Source organism: Ochotona princeps, chromosome 4 (genome assembly GCF_030435755.1).
Source record: "Ochotona princeps isolate mOchPri1 chromosome 4, mOchPri1.hap1, whole genome shotgun sequence".
Lineage (NCBI taxonomy): Eukaryota > Metazoa > Chordata > Mammalia > Lagomorpha > Ochotonidae > Ochotona > Ochotona princeps.
The window spans coordinates 8,446,486-8,470,655 of NC_080835.1; the positions used below are offsets into that span (position 1 = coordinate 8,446,486).

General features: G+C 56.9%; 1 protein-coding gene across 1 annotated transcript; it reads right to left on the reverse strand.

The window, feature by feature from the left end:
- Positions 1-632: 632 nt before the first annotated feature.
- Positions 633-23,994, reverse strand: INCENP (inner centromere protein). Its single transcript, XM_058662935.1, has 18 exons — positions 23,599-23,994; positions 21,106-21,256; positions 20,725-20,838; positions 19,684-20,402; positions 14,526-14,577; positions 13,741-13,795; positions 13,508-13,625; positions 13,092-13,143; positions 12,656-12,773; positions 12,454-12,588; positions 8,169-8,278; positions 7,976-8,096; positions 7,313-7,435; positions 6,352-6,518; positions 4,949-5,024; positions 4,660-4,764; positions 2,090-2,240; positions 633-975 (listed from the first exon to the last, which is right to left on the reverse strand). The coding sequence occupies exons 2-18, from the start codon at positions 21,243-21,245 to the stop codon at positions 761-763; spliced, it is 2,571 nt and encodes an 856-aa protein (XP_058518918.1). The 5' UTR covers positions 21,246-21,256; positions 23,599-23,994; the 3' UTR covers positions 633-760.
- Positions 23,995-24,170: the final 176 nt, after the last annotated feature.

Consider the following 24,170-nt stretch of genomic DNA (forward strand, 5'->3'; position numbering starts at 1 on the left):
GGCGGCTGAGTGATCATTTAGAATGCAGCAGGCAGCTGGCAGGCAGGACCAGGGCCAGCCTGCATCAGCACGAAGCGTTGTTAACAGCTGCCTGCCTTGCTGGGAAACACCTCACTGCTTACGAGCACTGGTCCCAAGGCGGCTTTGAGGGACGTGCCCCTCTCTTCTCCAAGCATGGCCCGTGCCTCAGCAGTGCACAGGCTTTGTCAGGTTCATTGGCCACCAGCAAGCCCGGCGCCTGAGAACTGACACAGCCGTAGAGACCCGTCTCTCCAAATGGACACACTCGCCCTTACAGACTAGGAGCACCCAGGAAGACAGCAAGCACCTTCACCTGTCCCATGAAAAAGGATCTGGCGTGTTTCTTGGAGTATCCAGCACCAGGACGACCCACCTCATCAGTTACCTCCGCGGGTGGGATCTGGATCTTGACGCCCGCCACCTGAGTGGCCCACAACTGCAGGCCTGGTGCTGAGGTCCCAGGCTTGAGGATACCCACGGAAAACTTGAAGGAATACACTTTATTAATCTAGCTCTCACACACTAGAGACAAAAACTCTGCGAACTATAACAACCTATTTACAGAGTGCCGCCTGTGGGTGGGCGTGGGGCTGGGCTTGGTTCTTCCCCACCCACCTGCAACACAATCACCAGGCATACAGAGGATGTTTACATAAAAAGGCCCTCAGCCTGGCAGACCAACCTAGTAAGAGACAGACAGAGACGCGAGCAGAGCCTGACAAGGAGGCCACAGCCTGCCTCAGTGCTTCTTGAGGCTGTGGGCCAGGCTGCCAGGGACCCTGGGGCCCTGCAGGGGTGGGGAGTTCCAGACAGCGGAGCTGGTGCGCTTGTGATAGCGAGGCTTGCTCTTCTTGAAGATGTCCTCCAAGTCCAGGGGGAGAATGACTCCAAAGAGTTCCAGAAGGTTCGGAGGGTGGTAGTACTGGTGGACGATGGCCTGGCTGAGCTGGGTACCTGCAGGGACAAGTGGAGGTCTGGGTCACAGAGTTGGCCTCTCCAAGACCATCCCGTGTCCTGCCCTGGTACCCACAGTGCCCTGACATCCTCTTACCCCCACATCCCTCAACCTGCACCAACTCCGCCTCCTCTTCCTGCACCCTCCCCTACTCACTCCCACCTGGTTCCCATCCTTGCTGCTGTCCTGCACTCGCACCGCAAGAGCTCCCACATGCTCGGCTCATCTCTACACCACAGCCTGGGACATGGGGGCTTCACTCTCCCCAGTGCCCAAGGGAGACAATGCAGAAACCACGCATGTCCTCATTCTGCCTACACTGCTGCCACTCTCAGCTGTTCCCACACCCCGTGTACTGGGACCCAAGTTGTAGGAGGACATTGTGACCGTAGGTCAGCGAGCACAGGATTACAGTTGATGGGACAATATTTGTATGATAAACAACTGAATGGATGTCTTGTATGTGACTGATTGGATATCCTTTGCATGAGAACAACTGTATGGCTACCTTTTGTATACCTGATGAGATATCATTTGTATAAGAACAGTTGAGTGGGAAGTAATATACAAGGCAAAAGGACTTCCAAACTAAGGCATAGAGACGGTTGATGGTTCTGTTGATGAACTAAGTATCTCTACCCTAATCCTGTATGACCCTCAGCATATAAAGTCTGTTGCCCCTAATAAATTTTGGCTATTGATCATCAGTCAGTAGTCCAAGCGTGTTATTATCGGCTCTGTGCACCAAGTCCATCGCTGCAGGACAGCGACACCAAGTCTCACAAGCCCTGCTGGGCAAGATTCTAAGGAGGGACCTCGGGTCCAGGAGAGAACATCCAGCAGCCGTGTCACTCGGGCAGCAGCTATTTAATGCCTGCTGAGGACAGAGGAGTCCAGTGTGCAGGTCTGGTCTGTGGGGGCTACACCCTGCCCTGTGGGCAGGCTCAAAGTCGAAAGCAAGCTCACTAGACCGGGCGGGGTGGGGGAGGCTCCCAGCCCACATCACAACAGTCTCCAGCCACCTGCAGTGCCCAAACCACCACTTCCAGGCCCCTACTAAAAGGCAAAGGCAGCCGAGGCCCTGCCTCCCAGGGAGCTCTGGGCCCTGCTTACCTCGGGCCCAGCTGGGAATGGGCTTCCGGGGATGCGCCTCGTCATCAGTGGAGTCATCGCTGTTGAGGTCCATCCCATAGTTATCTGGGTTGATCTTGGGCGGAGCCCTGTGCCCCTGAGGAGTCATCTGATACGAGGTACAGACTGGAGACTGAAACAAAATCCACACGGCTGTCAGCTTCTCCTCCATGCATTCCCGCAGCACTCATCACCACGGGGCACTGGGACTCCTCTCCTCCCCTAACGTCACAGCAGAAACTAGATAGTTCAGGATCAGTATTGTGGCAGAGCAGGTTAAGCTGTCTCCTCCAGTGCCATCATTCCAAATGGACCCTGGTTCAAGTCCCAGCTGCTCTACTTCAAATCCAGCTCTCTGTTACAGAGTCCAGGAAAGCAGCAGAAGATAGACAGCTCCCTAGGCCCCCGTCACCTACACAGGAGGCTCAGAAGGAGCTCCTAGTTCCTTGTTTCAGCCTGGCACAACTCTAGCTATCACAGCCCATTTGAGGAGTGAACCAGTGGATGGAAGATCTCTCTCCACTTCTCTTTTTATAACTACCTTTCAAATTAAAAAAAAAAAAATTAAGGAAGGACAGGACGAGGGAGGGAGGGAGGGAGGAAGGAAAAATGGATGGAATAAAGGGATGAAAAGAAATTAGAAGGCTCAGGTGTCACTTTATCACTATAAAAAAAATCACAGAACACAGAGTAGCCAGTTGCTTTCTTTTCCGTGTTAACATCAGTATCAAGCTTTCTTCCAGGTCAGCAGAAAAACTTCCTCTGAAACAGCTCCAGGAAACACAACTTCATGCCCAGCAGATGTGAGCACTGAGCCAACTCCCAAGTTTGCACGGCTCAGCCATCCTGCAAGGGAAGTCTCTGCCTGGCTCCACTCTCATTTGATAACCACACTGAATCAAAACGGAACAAGACGTGCCAGCTACATCCCAGTAAACTGGAACACAGCCGTCAAATCAGACATTCATGTGCTGAAAAGAGACGTCTACAGTGTACGGAGGGAAAAGACAAGTCACCAAAGGCATATGCGTCTATGCCGTTGTGTGTGTCCACATGAGTGCTTGAGTGGTCTGTGCCGTGTGTGTGAGTCCACGTGAGTGTATGAGAGGTCTATGCCACATGTGTGTGTGAGTCCACATCAGTCCAAGAGTGATCTGTGCCGGGTGAGTGTGTGTGAGAGTCCACATGAGTGCATGAGTGGTCTGTGCTGTGTGTGTGAGTTCACGCGAGTATATTGGTCAACCAGGCAGACACACACAAGCAGGCTAGGTAGGAAACACCGAGGGTACTTTTCCAGCACTCGTTGTTTTTTTTTTAAAGATTTATTCATTTTATTACAGCCAGATATACACAGAGGAGGAGAGACAGAGAGGAAGATCTTCTGTCCAATGATTCACTCCCCAAGTGAGCCGCAACGGGCCGATGCTGCGCCGATCCAAAGCTGGGAACCTGGAACCTCTTCCAGGTCTCCCACGCGGGTGCAGGGTCCCAATGCATTGGGCCGTCCTCGACTGCTTTCCCAGGCCACAAGCAGGGAGCTGGATGGGAAGTGGAGCTACCAGGATAGAACCGGCGCCCATATGGGATCCCGGGGCTTTCAAGGCGAGGACTTTAGCCGCTAGGCCACGCCGCCCGGCCCCAGCACTCTTGTTTTAAGATTAAGTTATTTGAAAGGTGAAGTTACAAAGAGAGAGGGGGAGAGAGCTTCCACCTGCTAGTGCACTCCTCAAATAGCCAAAATGGCCAGGACTGAGGCAGGCCAAACCAGGCGCCCAGAGATTCTTCTGGGTCTCCCCCATGGGTACAGGGACCCGAGCACTCAGGCCACCCTCCACTGCATTCCCAGACACATTAGCAGGGAAGTGGAACAGACAGGTCTCGAACCAACATCTACATGGGATGGCAGTGTCACAGGAGCAGCTTAGCCTGTTAGACCATAATACCAGCCCCCTTTCCAGCTTTTTATACTCTTTTAGTCTGGGTTGTTTTTTTAATAAGAAATTCTACTTTCAAAATAAAAAGAAATACACATATCAAAAATAAGTACAATGGGCCTAGCATGACAGCCTACTGGCTAAATCCTTGCCTTGCACGCACCAGGTTCCCATATAGGCGCTGGTTCGTGTCCTGGCTGCTCCACTTCCCTTCTAGTTCCCTGCTTGTGTCCCAGGAAAGCAATGGAGGATGGTCCAAAGCTTTGGGACTCTGCATCCGCAGGGGAGACCGGGAGAAAGCTCCTGGCTCCTGGCTTCGGGTCAGCTCAGTTCCGGCCATTGCAGCCACTTGCAGAGTGAACCAGTAAACCGAAGATCTTTCTCTCTGCATCTCCTTCTCTCTGTATATCTGCCTTTCCAATTAAAAAAAAAAAAAGTATAAAATATATATAAAGTATTAAAATGCATAAGATACATATACATAAAAATACAAAAATAGAAATGTTAAAATAGTACATATTATTTAAAAAAACTCAACAGTGCAGTAATCTTTGCCTTTCTTACAGTTGGCGCCTGCAGCTACTGGGGGCTAACAAGCCTAGAGGGACCTGGCCTCACCTGCACATCCATGGTCACGTTCAGGCCCTTGCTGGCCCCTGCAGCCTCCTTGGCTTTCTCCTGCTCCTCCTGCAGCCTCTGCTCCGCCAGGCGCTGCTGTTCCTCCTGGGAAGCAACCGGCCCCAGTGTTAAGAGACTCCTCTCCCCTCACTGACCCATGCAAGGCAGGCTGGGCAGCCACAACCAGGCTGCTAGGCCTCCAGGCCTCCCCACCCTCCCCAGAGCACAGCTCCGTGTGCAGCCCCCACCAGGGAGGATGAGGGGGGCATCCATCCCCAGCACCCCTCACCTTCTTTTTCTCCTCCAGTTCTCTCTGCAGCCGCTCCTTCTGCAGCTGCAGGGCCTTCTCCCTCTCCTGCAGCTCCCTGTGGATGCAGAACTGTCAGCACAGGAGGCAGAGCCCTGGCCCTGTTCCCATGCCTGCCAGGGAAGCCACACCCCGCAGGACCAGCACTGGGAGACAGGGCAGCAGAATGGACATACTGGCCAGGCTGGGAAGAGGCTCCCCCAAGGGGGCAGGGAGCAGGAGCCAGACCCCAGCTTTGGAGTCCACCCCTGCTTTTGCACACAGCCTGTGTCAGAGCCTCACTCCTCCCTCACGCTACAGAACACAGCACCTATACTCCAGGCTGGTCCTAAGGGTCCAATGGGATGGTTCACGCCGCTCCTTGTCACCCTGACCCACAGGGCCAGCAGGGGCTGCTGACTGCCTGGCTCATGACTCCAAGCAAGGCACGTACCTGATCTGACTCCTTCCCCTACCTGAGGGGAAGCAGATGGTCAAGCAAAGCAACATGAATTGAAAACACAGGCCAGTACCCAGCACAGCCACCCATCACGGCCATCATTCTGCTGTCCCCACCCCAGCCTCCAGCACCACCCAGATCCATCCACTGCTAAAACCACATCTACTGTCACACCCCCTTCTCTCCTCACCAGACTCCTTCCTCTGAACACACACAGCCAGTGACCGCTGGGTGCCAACAGGAGGTCCTCTGGCTGCAAGCCCTCCTTCCCTCCCCACGCCCCCCGAGCCTGTGTCCAGGGCAGGACAGAGAACAGCTGCGGGGCCAACATGTCTGCACAGCCAGGGCACACTTCTCTGTCTCTGCACTCACAGGACCCCAGGGGTCTCCCCACCAACACTGAGTGTGGCTCATTATCCAGGCACAGGGCAAACCTCAGATAAATGCTTGTAAAACTAAGTGTAGGATTGTTGTCTTGTCACACAGGAATTGCTGTCTTGGGAGACAGTGGAGCTCATGGGGTCCAGGAGCCAACAAGGGCAGTCTGAAAACACGGTGTGTGTGTTGGTCGGGGGGAGGTACCTGGGTCACCATCACGGGGACAGGTGCCCTCAATCAGGGAGCAGGCAAGACGCTGCGCCCACCAGGCACATCCCACAAAGCTCCCTCCCGCCAAAGTGCCTGCAGAGGCGCTAATAACAAGGAGCTTCTCCAACCAGGCCCCGCTGAGTTAGCTGATGGGGTCAGAGCTAAAACAAAACCCTGAACAACCCCACCCTGTATGCCTCAACTCTCACAGCCAGCCCACTCAGGCGGCCCGCCAAGCACGGGCAGTTGGCTCCAGAGCTAAGAAAAAGCCTGCACCTAGGCGATGGCCACAGCTGTGCCCCTTACGCCCTCGGTGTTCACACACATGCCACACCGGGCCGACTGGCACCTCCCTCACCTCTCAGCCTGCAGCCGCTCCTGCTCCTTCCGGCGCTCCTGTTCCTTCCGGCGCTCCTGCTCGCGTTGCTCGGCCAGGCGCCTGGCCTCGGCCGCCCTGCGTAGCCGCTCCTGCTCCTCCTCCTTCCTTTTGTTCTGCAGCAGCTCCTGTCTCCGCTCTTCCTCCTCCTGAGATGGGACCAGGGCAAGGTCAGGGGGAGAGGGGCAGGCTGCCACCCAGCAGCCACCACCACAGAGAGCAGTGGGAACAGGGCTACAGGACTGCAAGACTCTGCAAGAATCCCCTACAAGGCATCTGGGATAAGGCCTGCAGGCAGTGTACTGACTCGGGGCAGTCCCCACTAGCTGTGTGACACTGGGCAGGTCACTTAACTCCTCACCCACAAAGTAGGAACAGCAGCAGCACCCATACCCTGTGAAGGCGCTGTACCCAAACACACCTGGGACAGGGCAAACAACACACCTTAGCTACCAGTAAGAAAGCGTCTGATGACAGGCCTGCCTTTCCTAGAGTCTGACAGGTGCCCTACCCTCACAGGCAGATCATCCTGGGATGTTACAACGGCAACCAACCGCACACAGAACACTTGGCATGCACAGATGCCACCTAAGCACCGCAGGTGGATTACCACTGCAACAGGAAGTCACGGGAGCAGAGACAGGTCAAGTCACGTGCCCGAGGTTGCGTGGCCACTAAATGGTACTGAAATGGGGAGCCTAGCTCCAAGCCTACAATGCAGCCCTCCAATGCAACCCTCCAACTGCTATTTCCACAGAGCACGAGAGGCAGATTCCTGTCCCTGTCCCTGTCCCCAAGATTTTGATGGGTCTCCTCTTGGGCTTAAAGCAGCAAGCTCCATCAGGATCAGTCCCACAGAAGAGGATGTGCCCAGCAGGTCTTCCTAGCACGGGGGCCACACCGCCCTGCTCCACCTCCCGTCTGCCGGGCCGGGCATTCGCACCTGCTGCAGCCATCTCAGCCTGCGGGCCTCCTCCTCCTGCTTCCGGCGGGCCTCCACCTCCTCCATCTTCTTGGCCGCTGCCTTCTTCTTGGCTTTTTCCTCAGCCAGCCGCTCCTCTTTGGCCTGCAGAGCCCACCCGTGTGTGCTCACTGGAGCAGCACCTTCCCCAACCCTGCTGACTGGGGCCCCAAACAGCATGACAAGTACCCCATTTCCGCCTAGGAACCCTGCTCACCCCCACAGCCCAGGGAGAAGACACTGGAAGCCAATCCTGCCCCGAAACATCTGACCCCATCACCCAGCCAAGGGCTGCTGGGAAACCCAGAGCAAAGACCTTCAACCCTCAGTATGGCAGGACACAGGCCCAGAGTGTCAACTTCAAACTGCCCATGGGATCCATTCTGAAACCATGGGCCACCAAATCTGTATCTCTCTGCTCCCCAGCAGCCCAGGCCCCCCACTCCAGCAGCCCAGCCTCTCCCACCTCGGCAGCCCAGCCTCCCTACCCCGGTGCCCAGCCTCCCCCACCCCGGCAGCCCAGCCTCCCCCACCCCGGCAGCCCAGCCTCCCCCACCCCGGCAGCCCAGCCTCCCTACCCCGGCAGCCCAGCCTCTCCCACCCCGGCAGCCCAGCCTCCCCCACCCCGACAGCCCAGCCTCCCACCTTCTCGGTCTTCTCATCGAGCTGAGCAAACTTCTGCTCCATCTGCTGCTTCTTCTCCTGCTTCATCCGCTCCACCCGCTCGCGGGCCTGCAGTACCTTGCGGAGGCGCTCTTCTCGCTTCCTGCGGGCATAGTGCAGTCATGGGGAGCCCAGCCGAGGCGGGTAGGACGGGGACGCAGGCCAGGCCACTTACAGCTTCACCTCCTCCAGCCGCCGCCGCTTGTCCTCCTCCACCTTCTGCCTGCGCAGCTGATCGGCCTCCTCCTTCCGCCGCAAGTTCTCCAGGCGCTGCCGCTCCTTCTCCTTGGGGAGCAGGCGGCATTGCGGTGTGAGGGAGGACAGCCCTCCGACCCCCGCAGTGCCCTCCAGCCCTCAGCCAGGCGCAGTAGGAAACGTCTCGGGGGCAGCGTCTCTTGCTGCCTCCTGGGGCCAGGCCTGCACCTTCAGCTCCCCAGCACCCTCTGCTGAGCCCTGCCAGCCGTGGGCAGCAGACACCGGGCTCAGAGTCAGATGTGCTGACTGTAACTCAACACACAGTGCAGCCAAGAAGAGAATGAAGACTGGGGTGGGGAAGATACAGCAAAGCAGCTTCAACCCTCACGGTTACTGTGCTATTTAAGGGGGTACTGGGTACCAAGGGGGTAAATTATGACTTGTGGGGCTGTGTTGTAAAGAGGGTTAAGCCACTGCCCATGGCACCAGCACCCCACATGAACGCCGGTTCAAGTCCTGCCTACTCCACCTCCAGTCCAGCTCCCTGAAGACAGACAGGAAAGCAGCAGAAGAGGGTCCAAGTGCTTAGAAACCTGCCACCCACCACAGACCAACAGCTTTAGGTTCCTGAATTCTACCTTGCCCAGTCCAAATCGGTGTAGTTATTTGGGGAGTGGAGTGAGCCAGGTCTGTCTCAGCCTCCTCCCTCTAACTCTTCCTTTCAAATAAATGAATAAAATCGCTAGGAAAAAATAATTATGATTACACCTTACATCCAGAGTGAACGTTCCTTAACCCAAATGCTCCGTCCTACAAGTTTCAGATTTGGGGGTAACTGCATAGACTTTACTAGTCAAGTATTCCTAATCCAAACATCTGAAATCCAGAATACAACAACTTGAGCACCACACTCCAGACACATCAACAGGAGACTCCTGAGCAGGCCCCACGCTGGCCACACACACCGGGAACTGAGCCAAGAGCTCTGGAAAGGATGACTGTGGGAACCACACCCCACAGACGCTGGGTCGGACTCTGGCCAGAATCACTACTGCTACTCAACTGAAAAATAGGGACACTCAAGCCCAGAACCCTTCGGCCAGCATCCCACACAGGCACCAGTCCAAGTGCTGACCGCTCGACTGCGGGTCCAGCGCTCTGCCAGTGTGCCTGGAAAAACAGAAGATAGATCAAGTCCTTAGGCCCTTGCTGTCCATGTGCGAGACCTTCTGAAAGAAACTCCTGGCTCCCAGTTTCAGACAGGCCCAGTTTGGGCCGTGTGGCCATATGGGGAATAAACCACCAGATGGAAGATTTCTGTTTCACTAACTCTACATTGCAAATAAATAAATCTAAACAAAAAAAAAAAGTGAGCGTTTGCCACAAAATTCGAGTGTTGTCCTCCCAATACAACATTCCAAACATTGAAGACACGATCCAGAATTATTCAACAGGCACAGAAATGGAAAAACCTCAACCTCCATGGGAAAGGTGATCAACACAGCACGCCCAGGGGCAGGAATGCTGGAATTCTCTGACAGACTCCTGCAGCTCCCGCAAAAATTCCTTCAGACATGTGTGACACAACCAGAAAAATTTTCAAGATAGTAACTGAAGTTTTAAGAACTCAACAGTAAAATGACAGTGCCAAGGGAGTGAACTCGAAGATGCAGCGGTGAGATGACCCAGGTGGGTGTCTGGCCCAGTAAGAGGTGACACAGGTCACCAGCATCCCCACAGTAGTGTCCGAGTGAGTCCCAGTACACCTCCCAATTCCAACTTCCTCCTAACACACGCCTTGGGATGGAGCAGGCGATGGCTCAAGTATGTGGGCTCCTCCCCCAGCCAAAGTGAAAGGCCAGATGGAGGCCTCAGCCTGGCCCAGTCCCCTAGCAGGCACAGAGGCCCCAGCCTGGCCCACTCCCCTAGCGGGCACGGAGGCCCCAGCCTGGCCCAGTCCCCTAGCGGGCACGGAGACCTCAGCATGGCCCACTCCCCTAGCGGGCACGGAGGTCCCAGCCTGGCCCAGTCCCCTAGCGGGCTCGGAGACCTCAGCCTGGCCCAGTCCCCTAACGGGTATGGAGGCAGCCTCAGGCTGTCCCAGTCCGAGTAGGTATGGAGGCTCCAGCCTGGCCCAGGCCCCTAGCTGATATGGCATTTCAGGAGCGAACCAGTAGGTAGAAGATCTCTGTGTCTCTCTCTGTATTGCTACTTTTAAAAATTGTAAAACAACATTACAAGGCATGTGGTGTGTGTTGAGTGTATCTCACTAACATCCCTGCAGAGGGAAAAGGGTCATGCTAACAAGAACATATGAAGAAATAACAGCTAGAAATGCCAGCTCTGATGAAAGCCAGAAACCTGAGATTCCGGGTCAACACACCACAACTGGAACAAACCCTAAGACACCCATGAACAGACACATTAAAGACAAAGAAATGGGCAGAAACAGCCAGACAAAGCAGACAAATCACTCAGAGGGGACCAACCATGGAATGGCTCAAGACTCCCCACCACAAATGACAGAAGCCAGGAGTTTTCAATAAAAAAAGAAGAACTTTATATCCTGTGAAATACCCTGCAGGAGAAAGAGGGGAACTAGGAATCTTCAGATAAAGGGAAACTAAGAGAATTATTTTCTAGCCAATTGCGACAGAATTTCCTGAGATGGAAGAGAAATGACACAGAAGGAAACCCCAGGAAGGAAGGGACACTACAGCAAGAGCAGTAAGACCTGGTGAGTGCAGGAACATGCCCTCACTCTCTTTTCAATCTTTGTTCCATTTGCTGTTAATTTTCTTTAAAGGCAGGCAGAGCTCCCATCTGCAGAGTCCCCCAGACGTCCACAACAACCAGGCCAAAGCCAACATGGGGAGACCAGAGCACGGCCCTGGTGTGCTCCATGGAGGCAGGGTCGCCAGCCCTGGGACTCCGCGAGTGTGTACTAACGGGAAGCCAGAAACTGGAAGCCGCAGTCAGGAGCAGACCCAGGCACTGAACTCAGGCACCCAGATGCGGCTGTGGGCGTCTTACCCCCAGGCCAACGCCTAGACCCTTATTTTGCTCGAGTGCCTGACAAGCTCTACAGTTGAAAGAAAAATTGAAGCAGGGCTGTTACCTCGGACTTAAGTGACAACCAAAGCACACAACGGGAGGGGAGAAGGAAGTGAAGGGGCAGCTGTGGTGCTGAGCTGGGCAGAGTCCAGATACCACGCAAGGTTGAGTGTTTGACACCTAGAACAACCAATGACTCCCAAGTGGTAGACATGACAAGGTCAGAATCACAACAGACACACACACACACACACACAAGGACAGGGGGAAACAAAGACAAGGAGAGACAAAGGCCCTGAGGTGTCTGGGAAGAGAACAGCTTGCCAGCCTGGGCCCAGGCAGCCCTGAGCACAGCTCTGCGCCACCCCAGAGCAAGGCAGTCAGCCCTGACCCACCCCGCCCTGCCCTCTGTCACATCTAGGCTGCACTCGGGTCAGGCCGGTGGCTCTGGCAATCCCAGATAACTGTTCTCCTCACAGACCCCAGGGCAACTCAGTCAGTACTAGGCAGGGAGGAAACACTGCAGGTCCCACCTTTGCTTACCTCCCTCTAGGAGCAACGTCCTGGGCAGAGGGAGTGGCTCTGCTGAGGACACTCTGCTGAGGAACTGCGGTGCCTCCGGCCAGCCCCCCTCTAGCCCCCACTCCCCCTCGTACAGTGTTAGTGCTTCTACGGGGATGTCAGTTATTCAAAGACAGTGCTACAGCAAGAAAGTGCCTGGTGGCGCTAAGTCACAGGACAGGAAGAGGCTTTACTTACGACGAAGCTGCTCTGTGGAGGAGAGGAGACAAGGAGAAAGCCAAGAGTTAATGCTAGGCTGAGGGTCAACCTGCAAGGCATGGCACCCCTAAGCTGGGCCAGTGGGACTGCCCGGGGCTGGCACCATGGAACACCTGCTCCTCTCTCAGCTCCCAGAGCCATCTCCCAGCCCTCCAAGGTGAGGCAGACCATGTGGGCCTCTTACCCCAGCTGGGCCAATGCAGGAGGTCTGTTGGGTCAATCCTGCACCTTCCCAGCACAGTGTTCGAGACCCAGCTCACACTAACTAGCCCAGCCCCTGGGCCAGGATGTGCAGCTCAGGACAATTTCCCCAAAAGACAAAGTTGCCCAAGGCCACAAGGACCATGACCAAGCCAGGCCCTGCCCTGCCCTGCCCTGCCCAGACCCATGCTGAGGGCAACTTCACGCCAGCTGCGGGGCAGGTCCCTCACCTTGGGGTCCACACGCAGGGGAGTGTTGCGCTTGATGAAGGATTTCATGACGCTGCTGCGGGAGGCCAAGGTCGGGGTCATGAGCATCTGGTTCCTCTGCACTGTGTGTAGGAAGGTCCGGAGGGGCCGTACCACCTGCAGACCACAGGGTCAGGGCCCAGCGGGTGGAGCAGTACCCCGAGGGAGGCAGAGCCTGGCTCACCTTGCTGGCGGGACAGGGAGGGGAAGGGGTCTTGTTCCTGGGGGGCTGCAGCTCCTCTTCCTCCAGGTGCTGCTCCTCATCCAGCTCACTCATCGCCTGCTTGTAGCTGCGCTTCCTCCTGCCGAGGTGGGGGAAGCAGGGGCATGGGTGCCAGGGCCAGTCATACCCCGAAAAGATGACCCCAGTGAAAAACTAGGCCCAGACAGGCCATGGCACTCATGGACTGCACCCCCGCTGCCCAGGGCAGGGAGGTGGCTGATCTGAGGTTACACGGCTGCAAGGATGGAGGGGAGTATGTGGCCACACTCAGACCACTGCACTCCCACACCGGAACTCGGGTGCCACCTCAGCACAGGCCGCCCTGCAGCGGAAGGCCACAGAGTGCCCCCAGGCCTAAGGGACCCAACTGCCCATGTGCCTCTTCCCAGGTACAAACCTGACGCTCTGAGGTGGCTCTCTGGGCCCACCCATTTGGTCAGCCGTGGCCTCTGTGGAGAGAGCAATTCAGTGAGGCTGCAGGAATGACAGCACAGGGGTGCCCACGTACGAATCAGCTAAGTGCCCACCAGTGGAGGCAGCCTTGGCAGGGCGAGGCTCCCCAGGGCAGCCAGCAGCAGGAGCATCAGCCCTAGCTCAGGGGGCCTTCAGGAAGCCGAGGCACGCCCTTCACTCTGCTTCCTGCCCCAGCCAGCCCTAACCACTCACTCAGCACTCAGCACCAGTCGCTCAGCTGAGGGAGGGCGCCCCAGGTTCCCTATCCCTGTGGCATGATATCAGCCCAGGGAGCAGGGCTCCTCCTGCCCAAGCTGGCTGCACCTCTGGAGGCATACCCGCGGTCAGGCAAAGACTCACCATGCTTACTTTCTGAGGATGTGTCCTGGCCACTGGCTCCATACTTCGAGCCAGGTGTACTAACGGCCACCTTGGTGGCACTGCGTACACACAAGGTGTTCTCTTCATCGCCAGAGACCTACGGGAAGATTCAAGGTTCTGTTTCTACCTGCAGCTGGAGCTCGGGACAGCTGTGGGACATAGCAGGGCCCTGAGGGCCCTCAAGTCCTCCCGACCCAGGCCTGCCTCCTTACCTCCAGCTCAACTACCTCCAAAGGCTCAGGCTCCTTGCTGGGCTCCTGCGTGGGGCTGAAAGTAGAGCAGGGGCACTATGGGGACTGGTCAGCAAGCCCTGGCCCTTCCCACAGTCTCCCTCAGAGGACCAACAGCAGAAACCGTGATCTGGGCCACAAACCCACAGCCCTGGCAGTCACCGGCAGGTTCGCTCCGGGCTCTGGGCCCCTGGAACTGGCTCCAAGTCACCCATCAGAGCTTCGGTTCAGGATAGAGACCACATCCCCTCTGGGCAATGAAGACTCTCTCAGATCTGCTTTCTACCTCCCATAGCACCAGCAACACTAGGGCTGCCCAGTCACTGCCTCCCCTGCCCAAGCACTGACCCACTGCTCCAAGGCCAGGAGGCAGTGGCCAGCAGAGAGCTGGCAAGACACGGTCCCCGGGAAACGAGTCAGCGTCCCGGGCCCAGGCAGTGCTGGTATAATCCTGGAGAAGAAAACACCCCCAGCCCCTGGGCCACCCCCTCTCCGCTCCACTCCCACTTAAAGGTTTCTGCTCTGCCTCATCCACAACCCATGGAGCCCCCATGTCTCCGGGGCCAAGCCCAGCAGGGCTGGCCAGTACTACAGTAGGACTTGACACGCACAGCACCATGTGGCTGGACAGCACAGAGCCTGGAGGGCAGAGGGACCGATTTGCAGCTGGCACAAGGCTCAGCCCTAGAAGCGCCTCCACTGCAGGGCTCACCTGTTCTCTCCGGTCCCCAGCATGCCCTGTCCCACCCCGGGGAACTAAAACTCACCTGACTTTCTGGGGCACCTCAACATTCAAGAGCCTCTCCAGGTAACTGTGGCCTGAGGGGAAAGCCAGGAAACAAGAGATCATCAGTAATCAACCCAGGCCCAATCGGGGGAGACACAGAGACCCACTGGCTAGGCCACGCCCCCCACTGCGCAAGGCCTCACCCTCAGCACCAACCCAACGGCTCCGGGTCCCCAGCTGCTTCCCGGCTGGGAGCACAGCCTTCTCAGGACAAAGAGACCCAAAAGATAAACAAAATAAAAACTTGAGAAACATCTTGGGAAGAAGGCCAATGCCTAATGCAGACAGGACACAACACAAGACAAGTTATCCATTCGGCCAATCAGCCGAGCGCCTGCGATGAACTGGGCGCTGCATTGGCCGCAGGGACACAGTGGCAAGCTGGACAGGGCTGCTCCCCAACCTTGGTGACCTCCACCAGACGCCTCAACACACGCAGGGAAAGAAAAAGGCTGTGGACTCAAAGACAACAGGAGTCAGTCCAGAGGCCCTGACTTGTGGGTCAGGAGTCAGCTGGCGAGAGGGCACGCAGGCGAGGGAGGAGGGCGGCAGTCCCCAAAGCACCTTCTCCAACCCCTGCCGAGCCAGGAGCTGGGAACTAGCTCCACCACCAAACTCCAATGCTACTTTCCCTCTCCTAGGGATAGCGTTGGCCCTCACAATGCAAAGACACACCGGGAGCCAAGCCCACACAAGCCCACACAAGCCCTGGCATCACTCAAACCAGCGCCACTTCCAACACAATGGGAGCACGAGACATCTTGCGCTTACTGCAAATTCTGTCCAGCTACATTTCAGAATGTCCTCGATGAAGAAGTAAAAGATATTAACTCAAACTCACATGAACAGTTCTGCCTTTCAAGCAAAAAATAATCCTTTTTAAAAAAACATAGTTGTCATTAGCAATTTAAAAAAAAACCATTAAAAAGCTCAGGTAAGGTATCTGGAGAGTCTGTACTCACCCCCAGGGGTTTCACAGCTCCCTGATGAGATCAGCAGTGTCCTGCCTGTGTTTTATACCACACAGTCAAGCGCACTGACATTTAGGAGATGTGCACAACTTGGGAGATATTTTCCAAATGACTCTTGCTGGAGGTTACAAAATCACAAATAGCAAAAACTCTCACTCCATGTGCAAGTCGGACCAGGCTGCCATCAGCAACCGGCACCACCACGAGCCTCTCAGAAGCATCCCCTGGTGCTGGTGCAGTCACCTGAAGATGACCACGGTGCCACCCCATGAGAGGTGTCCCGTTTTCCTCACTTTAGCCCCAAATGTGCCGCACAGCAGAACTGGCTGCCTTCTCGGGCGGCGATATGGAAGGACACACAGTCTCCTCCCGGGAGTTTTACTTTGGAGGAGTTATTTTCCTGAGCAATCTGATGTTAGCATGCATGCTGCTTGGCTGCGGTGCAGCACAGCACCCCCCAGAAGCCCTGTCACAGTGCCGGCTGCTGAGCAAGGCCTGGGCTAAACACAGCTGGGCCCTCCCCTGGGCACCTGCAGGGAAGCTGCCAATCTCCTCCCCCAGTCACCAACAGCAGGATGCAGGTGCCAGGCTAAAGGAGATCACCAAGAGCCTTTTCCAGGGCCTGCCTCGTCCTCTACAAACACCATCCAGCCTTGTCAATTCCAGGACCTCCCTCTTCTACAAACACCATCCGGCCTGGTCAATTCCAAGGCCTGCCTCCTCTACAAACACCACCTGGCCTGGTCAATTCCAGGGCCTTCCTCGTCCTCTACGGTCACAACCCGGACAGGTCAAAGGTGACTGGGATTTCTCCAGTGGTTATGTGAGCTACACGAGTCCCCTGATCCCCAGGTGTTCTTCTTTTCCATAGTAAAATAGCAATGATGTTTTTAAACCCTCTAATACTAAAGCATTAAATAATACTAATATGTCTTAATAATATTTAAAAACATTCAAATTATTCAGTTTTCATTTCTAATGAAACAACTATCAATTTATGAAACCTCATAATCAAAAGCTTATGCAGATACTCGGTCATTTTTAAAACCGGAAACAAGTGCTGAGACCAAAATGTGAACCACTGGTCCAGGGAGGAAAAAAAGCAGATGACAAAACCATGAAGCATGTGCCTGCTACTGTGCCACGGCCGGCTGAGCTGTCCCCTGTGCCACTGGCAGCCCAGCTGAGCACCGATTATGGTCCCCACTGCACCACTTCTGATCCAGCTCCCTGCTCATGGACTAGGAAAGCAGCAGAAGATGGCCCAAGTATCGTGGCCCCTGCGCCCACAAGCGCATGGGAGACCCGGAAGATGCTCTTGGCTTCGGGCCGACCCAGCATTGCAGCCATTTGGGGTGTGAACCAGTGAACAGAAGTTCTGTCTCTCCCTATCTCTGTAACTCTGCCTTTCAAATAAAGAAAACGGGCTGGTTCTAGCACAGCCGTTCCTCCATCGACTCATGACACAGCTGCCAATTCACTGCTGCTCTGCAACCCATGGGCGCTCTCCAGCTCCTTACCGCCTGACTGCCCCCTCGATAAAAGGAGCCAAGAATTCAAGAAGTGAGATCCTAGCGCCAGGATTCAAGTAAGTAAAACGGGTTGGTGTGGTAGTATAGCATGCTAATCCTCTAGTCTGTGGTGCCAGCATCCCACAGGGGCACTGCTTCGTGTCCCAGATAACCCCACTTGCGATCAAATAAATAAATCTTTAAAACAGAAGTCATAAGGCAGGGCCTGGCACGACGCTCAATTAGTGCAGTGCGAGGATCCCATATGGGCACCAGCTCTTGTCCCGGGTGCTCCACTTCCCATCCAGCTCCCTGCTTGTGACCTAGCAAAGCACGAGAGGACGGCCCAAGTCCTTAGGACCCTGCACCTGCATGGAGGACACGGAAGAAGCTCCTGGGCTGCAGCTGTGGCTTGTCCGGCTCCCGGGACTTAGGGTTCCCTAAAAACACCAAGGGATAGCACACTCTTCACTTACACACACCAGGACTTCTCTGGAATGTGTGGGACCACCGGAGCAGGGCTAGTGGCAGGGATGGGGACATCCGGCCCACGGAGTGGAGAAAGCAGGGAAATCACAGGGTCTAGCCCTGCCCAGGGAAAATCAACAAATCTATAGCAGGTTCACTTTGAAGGCTATAATTCTACATGACCACGAATATAGCATAACAATACCCAAGCGGCCCCCCTCTGTTCCAAAGCCTGAGGACTACTCCCCAATGCAGACAGCCAGGGAGCCCCCAGCAGGAGCCCAGCTCAGCAGTAACCCCAAGCCGCAGCCCCAGTCCTCCGCCTAGTGCCCCTAGAGCCCACCTGCCAGTCTCACCAGACTGGGCTGAGGCACCCTGGTCCACCCAATGTCCATGCCCCATCCAGGACCCCACACTGGCTCTGGGATCTTCTCCCACCCTTACTGCAATCTTCCTAACAAGTTGCACTCTGGGGATGCCTGCAGAGGGCCTGACCCAACATCTTCGTTGACCTGCCCTAGGAGCACCAACATCCTACAGGGCCCACTGAGGCACACCCACACAGAGCCTCAGGGACAGGATCCTCACTGCCTACCGTCTGCTGACCCTGCATTCACTGAGCATGCATCTAAGGCAAGCCTCCTAACACCCAAGGTCAGTTTCTTGACACCACCCAAAAGGTGTGGCAACCATTCCTGAGACAGAGAAACTGAAGCTGAGAGAAGGGATGGGCCAGAGCTCAGCCAGAGCCTCCCCTCTCCCTCCTTTCCAGCACAGGAAGGGAGCACTAGGCTTGGAGCCGGACAGACGTGGGTCATGTACCCCAATCCCCTGGCTCCCCAGCCTTCTCCCCGACGCCAAGCTCACCTCTCCCGGGCTCTCGCTCTTAGGACCACACTCCAAGGCACCAGGGAAGCATCCGGGTTCTTCTAAGAAACCAGAAATGGCCAGTGCCCCAGCTCACCGCTGGGTGAGGTGCCCTCAGCTGCCTGGCAGGTCCCACCCCTTGCACTAGGAGGCCTTGCACTAGGCCTCCTCGGCAACCACCAGGCCTTCCAGGAAGGACAATACCCGCTTCCACCTCACAGGCTCCCTCAGTCCCAGCTTCCTTTCTCTAAAGTGGAAAATCCTAACAAGCCGACAGGGTTGCTGCAAGAACCACAATGAGAAGAGGTTTGCTTTCATAAATGCTAAGTGCCAGGCCGACACCAGTTGCCAGGTAATGTCAAATCGGCCGTAAATCGCTCTACTTCACTCGTCCTCGGCCTCCACCTGCTCACCCAGCCTCCTTCCCTCTACCAGAAACCTCCAACAACTGCTACCAGGCCCCTTCCCCTGCAGCGGGTCAGGCCCACGCTCCTGGGCTGGACATGAGCTCGGCATGGTCAGTCCTGGAGGCCGCCCACCCCACATCCTCCCACCTGGCCAAAGCCCCGCCCGCTTCCAAGGTCCTCCCACCCCGGCTCTGGCTCTGAGGTGCCTCTATTCCTCTGTGGCTTGCAACACCTGCTCCCAACCGGTACAACATGCTCAGCTGAGGTCCGACGATGACAAAAGCAGTAGATGCCACCTGTCCCCGTTCCAGGTGCCAGGCATGGTTCCCAGTCCCCTTGGGATCAAATCATGGAAGATCACACAACCACCCTGACAAAGGGGTCAACCACTGTCCACAGAGGGACGAGAGGAAGACCCGAGGCTCGCAAGTGCCAGTCAGAGCGGCATCCCAGCTCCAGGGCCTCTGACACGCCCCCTGCAGCCCCCAGCCACGGGGTCCCCACCAGGAGCCGGCTGTGCTTCTCCGGGGGGCCAACGAGCACCAACATGGGGATCTCCCGGAGCCTCTGCAAGATAGGGGAGGGGCAGGGCCCCCAAACAGCATACTGCCCCCCTTCAGTTTCCTCAAGAATGCTGTGCCAGACCTGTGTCCTTCATTAAGGTAGCCGCTAGCTCTCTGCGAATGTTTAAATCCAAATTAAGCACCAGGTAACAAAATCTAAAATTCAGTTCTGTAAGACCAGCCACATTCCAAGGGCTCAACAGACATGGCTCGCTGGAGGCCACAGGGCGGGAGTGCGCCCCGACAAGGCCCATGTGCATGGCTGGGGGACACCCTAGGCCAGCTCCTGACCTCATGGTCCACAAGACTACAGCCGCAGGAACACCCACCCCACCCCACCCCCAGACTCACAGATGATGCGGGCAGAGGCCACTGGCTCTTGCTCGGCTTTCTTGGAAATCCTGCGTGACCGGCGGACACTGCCCTCCTGTCCGGCCACCAGGGAGTACTTCTGGACCAGCGACACGCGGGCACGGGGCGAGGTGAGGGGGCTGTGCCGCACCGACCGAGTCTCTGCCCGCGAGTCCAGGGGCATGGAGAAGTTATCGGGCAGGATCGGGGCGAGCACACGTTCACGCCACGGTGAGTCCCGGGAGTCCGGAGAGCCAGGGGAGGCCCGTGCAATCCTGAGCTTGGAGACGGAGCGCTCGGCCTCGACCCTTCGACTCTTTGGGTCCTGGGGTGTTGTCATCAGGGAGCTCACTGTGACTAACTCTAGTCTCCCGGCCTCGGCCTTCTTGGGTGTAGCTTCCTCGTCAGATGTCGGGACGTCCTGGGAGACCGGGGCCTGAGACCCAGACAGCTCCGCCACGGCCAGGACCTGTTGCAGGTGCTGCTCGGCGCTGCGGCGATCACTGGTGCAGATCTCCACCATGGGCATGGCCAGCTTCTTGGTAGACGCTGGGGGAGACGAGCGGGTGGCTGCCAAAGCTGCGGCCGTGGCGCGGGTGACCCGCCGCAGCACCGGCGAGCAGTTCTCCCCGAGGGCGGTGGCCAGTTTCTCCACCTTGTCCTTGCTGCGCAGGTTCCTTGAGCTCCGCAGGCTGCTCCGGGTCTTTCTGCGCGACAGCCTGCAGGGGGCAGCAAAGCGGGGGCCGAGCAGGTTCAGCCAAGGGGTAGCCGCAAAAAGCCACTCACCCTGCATAGGCCAGGCTCTGCCATCTCTAGGCATGAGCCGGATTTCCCTAACATACACAAGGAACAGCCGCCCCAGCCTCAACACACTCGACACAGCCTGCTCTCTGACCCCACGGTCTGGGCATCTACCCCTTGGCGTGACCCCTTGGTACCTGTGGCCTCTCCTGCATGCTGCTCCCTGGAACTCCTTCAGGATCAAGCCCTGCCAGGACCCACCTGCCCAGCCTCAATCCAACCCTCCCCAGCCACTCTTACCTTTTCCTAACAGGGTCTCTATTTTCATCCTGAACGTAAGAAATCCGCCTCTTCTTCCGACGGTTCTTCTGAGAAGGTGTTTTGGGCATCAGCTCTGGTTCTTTGCTGAATTCTCTGTTTGACATGGGAGAGTGACACTCAGGGCCGCCGGGGAACCACTGCCACCCTCACGCCACCTGGCTTGGCACCAGCCTGTCTGCTGGAAGTGGCAGCCCAAGCCAGGGTGACCAAGCAAGAAGCCAGCTTTCCAAGGCAAGGGCCAGGGGCAGGCAGGCAGGTCAGCTCCAGGGGGGCCTCCAGCAGGCCTTGCATCCCGGGCAACTCTGAGCAGGGCTTGGTACCAGGCTTGGGAGTGCCCAGCAGCACACCACCCGCTGTCACCTGGTGAACATGCGCTCGGCCTCCTCCTCAATCTCCTGCAGCCACACCAGGTCCTTGTTGTCTATGTTGCACACGAAGTCCATGAGCTTCTGGTCACAGAGCTCCAGCAGATGAATGGGGCCTGGTGCCGTGGTCCCCATGGTGGCTCTGCCTGGTGGGTGAGAGGCACAAGGGCTGAGGCCCGGGCCCAGGCCTTCTCCAGGGGAACTGCAAACCAGGCTGCCTCTCTCACCCCTAGATCACCACAGACCACCCAGAGGTGCGGGACCCCTAACTGCCAATCCCCTGGCTATGCATGCGTGCGTGCAAACACACGCACACACACATGCACACATACAAGCACACACACAGCACAGCTGCCCCTCCCAGCCCCCAGTGACGGCCAGGGACCCCTAAACACTAATCCCCTGGCTGCACACACACCACAGTCGCCAACACAAGCCCATGTTTTCTAATCAATTCAGCCTTACACCTGGCCCTCTGCCTTCCTGGACCCCAGGACCCCTCCCACCCTTGCCCACAAATGGGCCTGCTCCTTCTCTTCTGCGGCCTCCCCCTAGCACATGGCAGCTAAGGAAGGGCGAGGACACAGGCACCCAGCCCTGCACGCGAGGAATCAGGAACGTGGATGCCAACTCCCTCAGGGAGAGACAGATCCTGCCTATCACAGGCAAGCACAGACAAGTGTGGGGCCAGAGACAGCTCTCCACAACCTTCCAAACCCTTCTCCTCCCTGGAGGAGGAGAGCTGAAAGCAGGCAAGGCCTTGCTTTAAACAGTCTTCAATGTCGAGCAAAGGGAAACACAACACCAGCTCTTGTTACTTTTCCTTAAGATCTGGTCATAAAATCATGGCAAAAGGCTCAAGTAGAGCAGAAGTGACCTGCTACAGTCATGGCACAGATGAACAAATATTCTGCTCAGTGCTGCCTCCCGGCTGGGATGGAAGGTCCTGGAAAGCGGGGTGAAGCTGCTGACCGTCTGATCCCTATGGAGCTTCAAGCCAGGTCAGCTCGTGGGGCCTCCCGGGGCCAGATTTCAGGGGCACACTAGCCTTTGCTCCCTGTCCCTTCTGACCCCCGCGCTGGGTGGCTGGTGTCCACCTGTTCAATATTTGCTTCCTATGGACAAACCCTTGTCCCCTGGACTCACTGCTGAAGCCCAGCGCCCTCCCCAGTGTCTGCACAGAATCACTGCTTGTCGCAGGAACTTACTCATCCACACACCGCAAGGCCACACACAGGGACATCATCAAGTGAACCACTCAGCACAGGCCAGCACAGGTCCAGAGCCCCTGCTCCTGCTGCCAGGGGCAGCCTGAATAAGCAGGATCACACAGGCTCTGGGCACAGACTTCAGTTCCACAGCCAGCTGGGCACGAGCCTGGCCTCTGCACGGCCATCAGCCTCACACACACCCCCACCCCATCCCACCAGCCCTACTGCACCCAGAACACAGCCCTGGCAAACTGCAAGACTCCAGTTCAAGGTCGGCAAAGAGAAAACTCTGAGAAAGGCAAAAGTTGGCAGATGTACTGCAGAAAGCAACAAATGGCTAACTTCTTTAAGTATTTGTTCAATGTGGCAAAGTAGGTGAGACCTGTTTTAACATAATGGGGGGGTAAGCATTAGGGCATCCCCCACAGGGAGGTGCATATAGACGTTGCAGGCTTTAGCTTGGCCATTTGAGTCACAGCCTGCAGAACGGGTGTCCCTGGGAAAGGGAAGTGCCGTCTGGGGACAGATCCCACGGGGAAGCAGCAGAAGGACCCTAACAACCTGAGGGCACACAGCCCCCAAGGGAGACGGAAGTGCAACCTCCCCTCCACTGGCCAGACCCCACGTCCCTTCTATTTCAAAGTGCAAAAACCCGGACGTGGCTGGCCGCACAGCGCCTTTGCAAGGGAGATTGCAATGGTTGCTGCTGGAGTCCCACTACTCCATGTCCAGGTCAGGGGACATTTCCTTCCGTTCACCATCTCCGGCACACGAATGCACGTGCAGGTGAGAGAAACGGGCCCAAGAAAAGTCAGAGCCAAGTCACCCAGCAAACCCGGGCAGGAGCCGGCCACCTCCCGGATGTCAGCCTTTATCTCAAGGCAGGCTCCCAGGCGGGACCAGCTGGAACGCGCCTGGCAGCATGCACAGTTTAAAATGCTGCCCAGCTGGGCAGGGAGATGGGTCAGAGACCACCGAGCGGGGTTTACTGGGAAGAAATGGAGGCGGGATAAACCCGGAGGTTTCGGGCGTCCTGCAGCCCGGAGTCCAACAAAAGGCCCAGACCGGGGGGTGGGGGTCCCTGGGGCACCCCAGCAGAGGGAGGAACCCGGGGCGCCCAGGAGGAAGGTGGGAGCGGACAGCGCCATCTCAAGCCGCATGACCAGCGCCAGTGACCTCGCCCGCCGGGGACAGAGATGACCCCCGGCGGCCCAGGCCCCTCAGGATCGGAGGTCACGCCCCTGTCCCTCAGCGGGCGGCCGCCCGCGCGCACTCACTCGGCTGCACCAGGTCTGCTGACCCAAATCAGGCAGGCTTCCTCTCCGGGACGCCGCCGCCGGCCCCGTCGCCCCTCAGCTCCCGCTCTCAAGGTTCGCCGCCACGGAGCAGCAACCGGGCGGCGCAGCGCGGGCGAAATCTACGATTTTCAAAACCGAAGGTTCAACCAATCGTCGCCAAGTTTTTCTGGGCGGTTGCAAAACTCTAAGCCAATCAAGTAACAGGGATGACCAGTCTGGCTCTCCATTGGCTAACTGGATTGGCAATCTCCGGGACTAAGAGGCGGGGAAAGGAAGCGTAGACGCTTTAAGCCTCCCCCACTTCCGGAAACTTGCTAGTGTAGAACTGAGTGAGCCGGTATCTCTCGATTCAGGAAACGCGCGCAGCCTCACGGCCTGGAACTACAAGCCCCAGCGTGCATTGCGAAAAGTGGAAGGGGACAGCGGAAGGACACGCACCCGGAAGCTTCGCTTTCTGCGAATTCGCTGCTTGACTCCTCCTGCGTCCCACGATTCCCTCCGTGCGTGATAACAGCTTCGCACTCTCTGTGATTTTTTTTTTCTGGAGAGTA

Coding starts and splice junctions, on each gene's coding strand:
- INCENP (XM_058662935.1), bottom strand. CDS start 21,245: ATGGGGACCACGGCACCAGGCCCCATTCATCTGCTGGAGCTCTGTGAC. Junction 13,796..14,525: donor GAGGTGCCCCAGAAAGTCAG/GTGAGTTTTAGT, acceptor CTCTACTTTCAG/CCCCACGCAGGAGCCCAGCA. Junction 13,144..13,507: donor ATCCTCAGAAAGTAAGCATG/GTGAGTCTTTGC, acceptor CTCTCTCCACAG/AGGCCACGGCTGACCAAATG.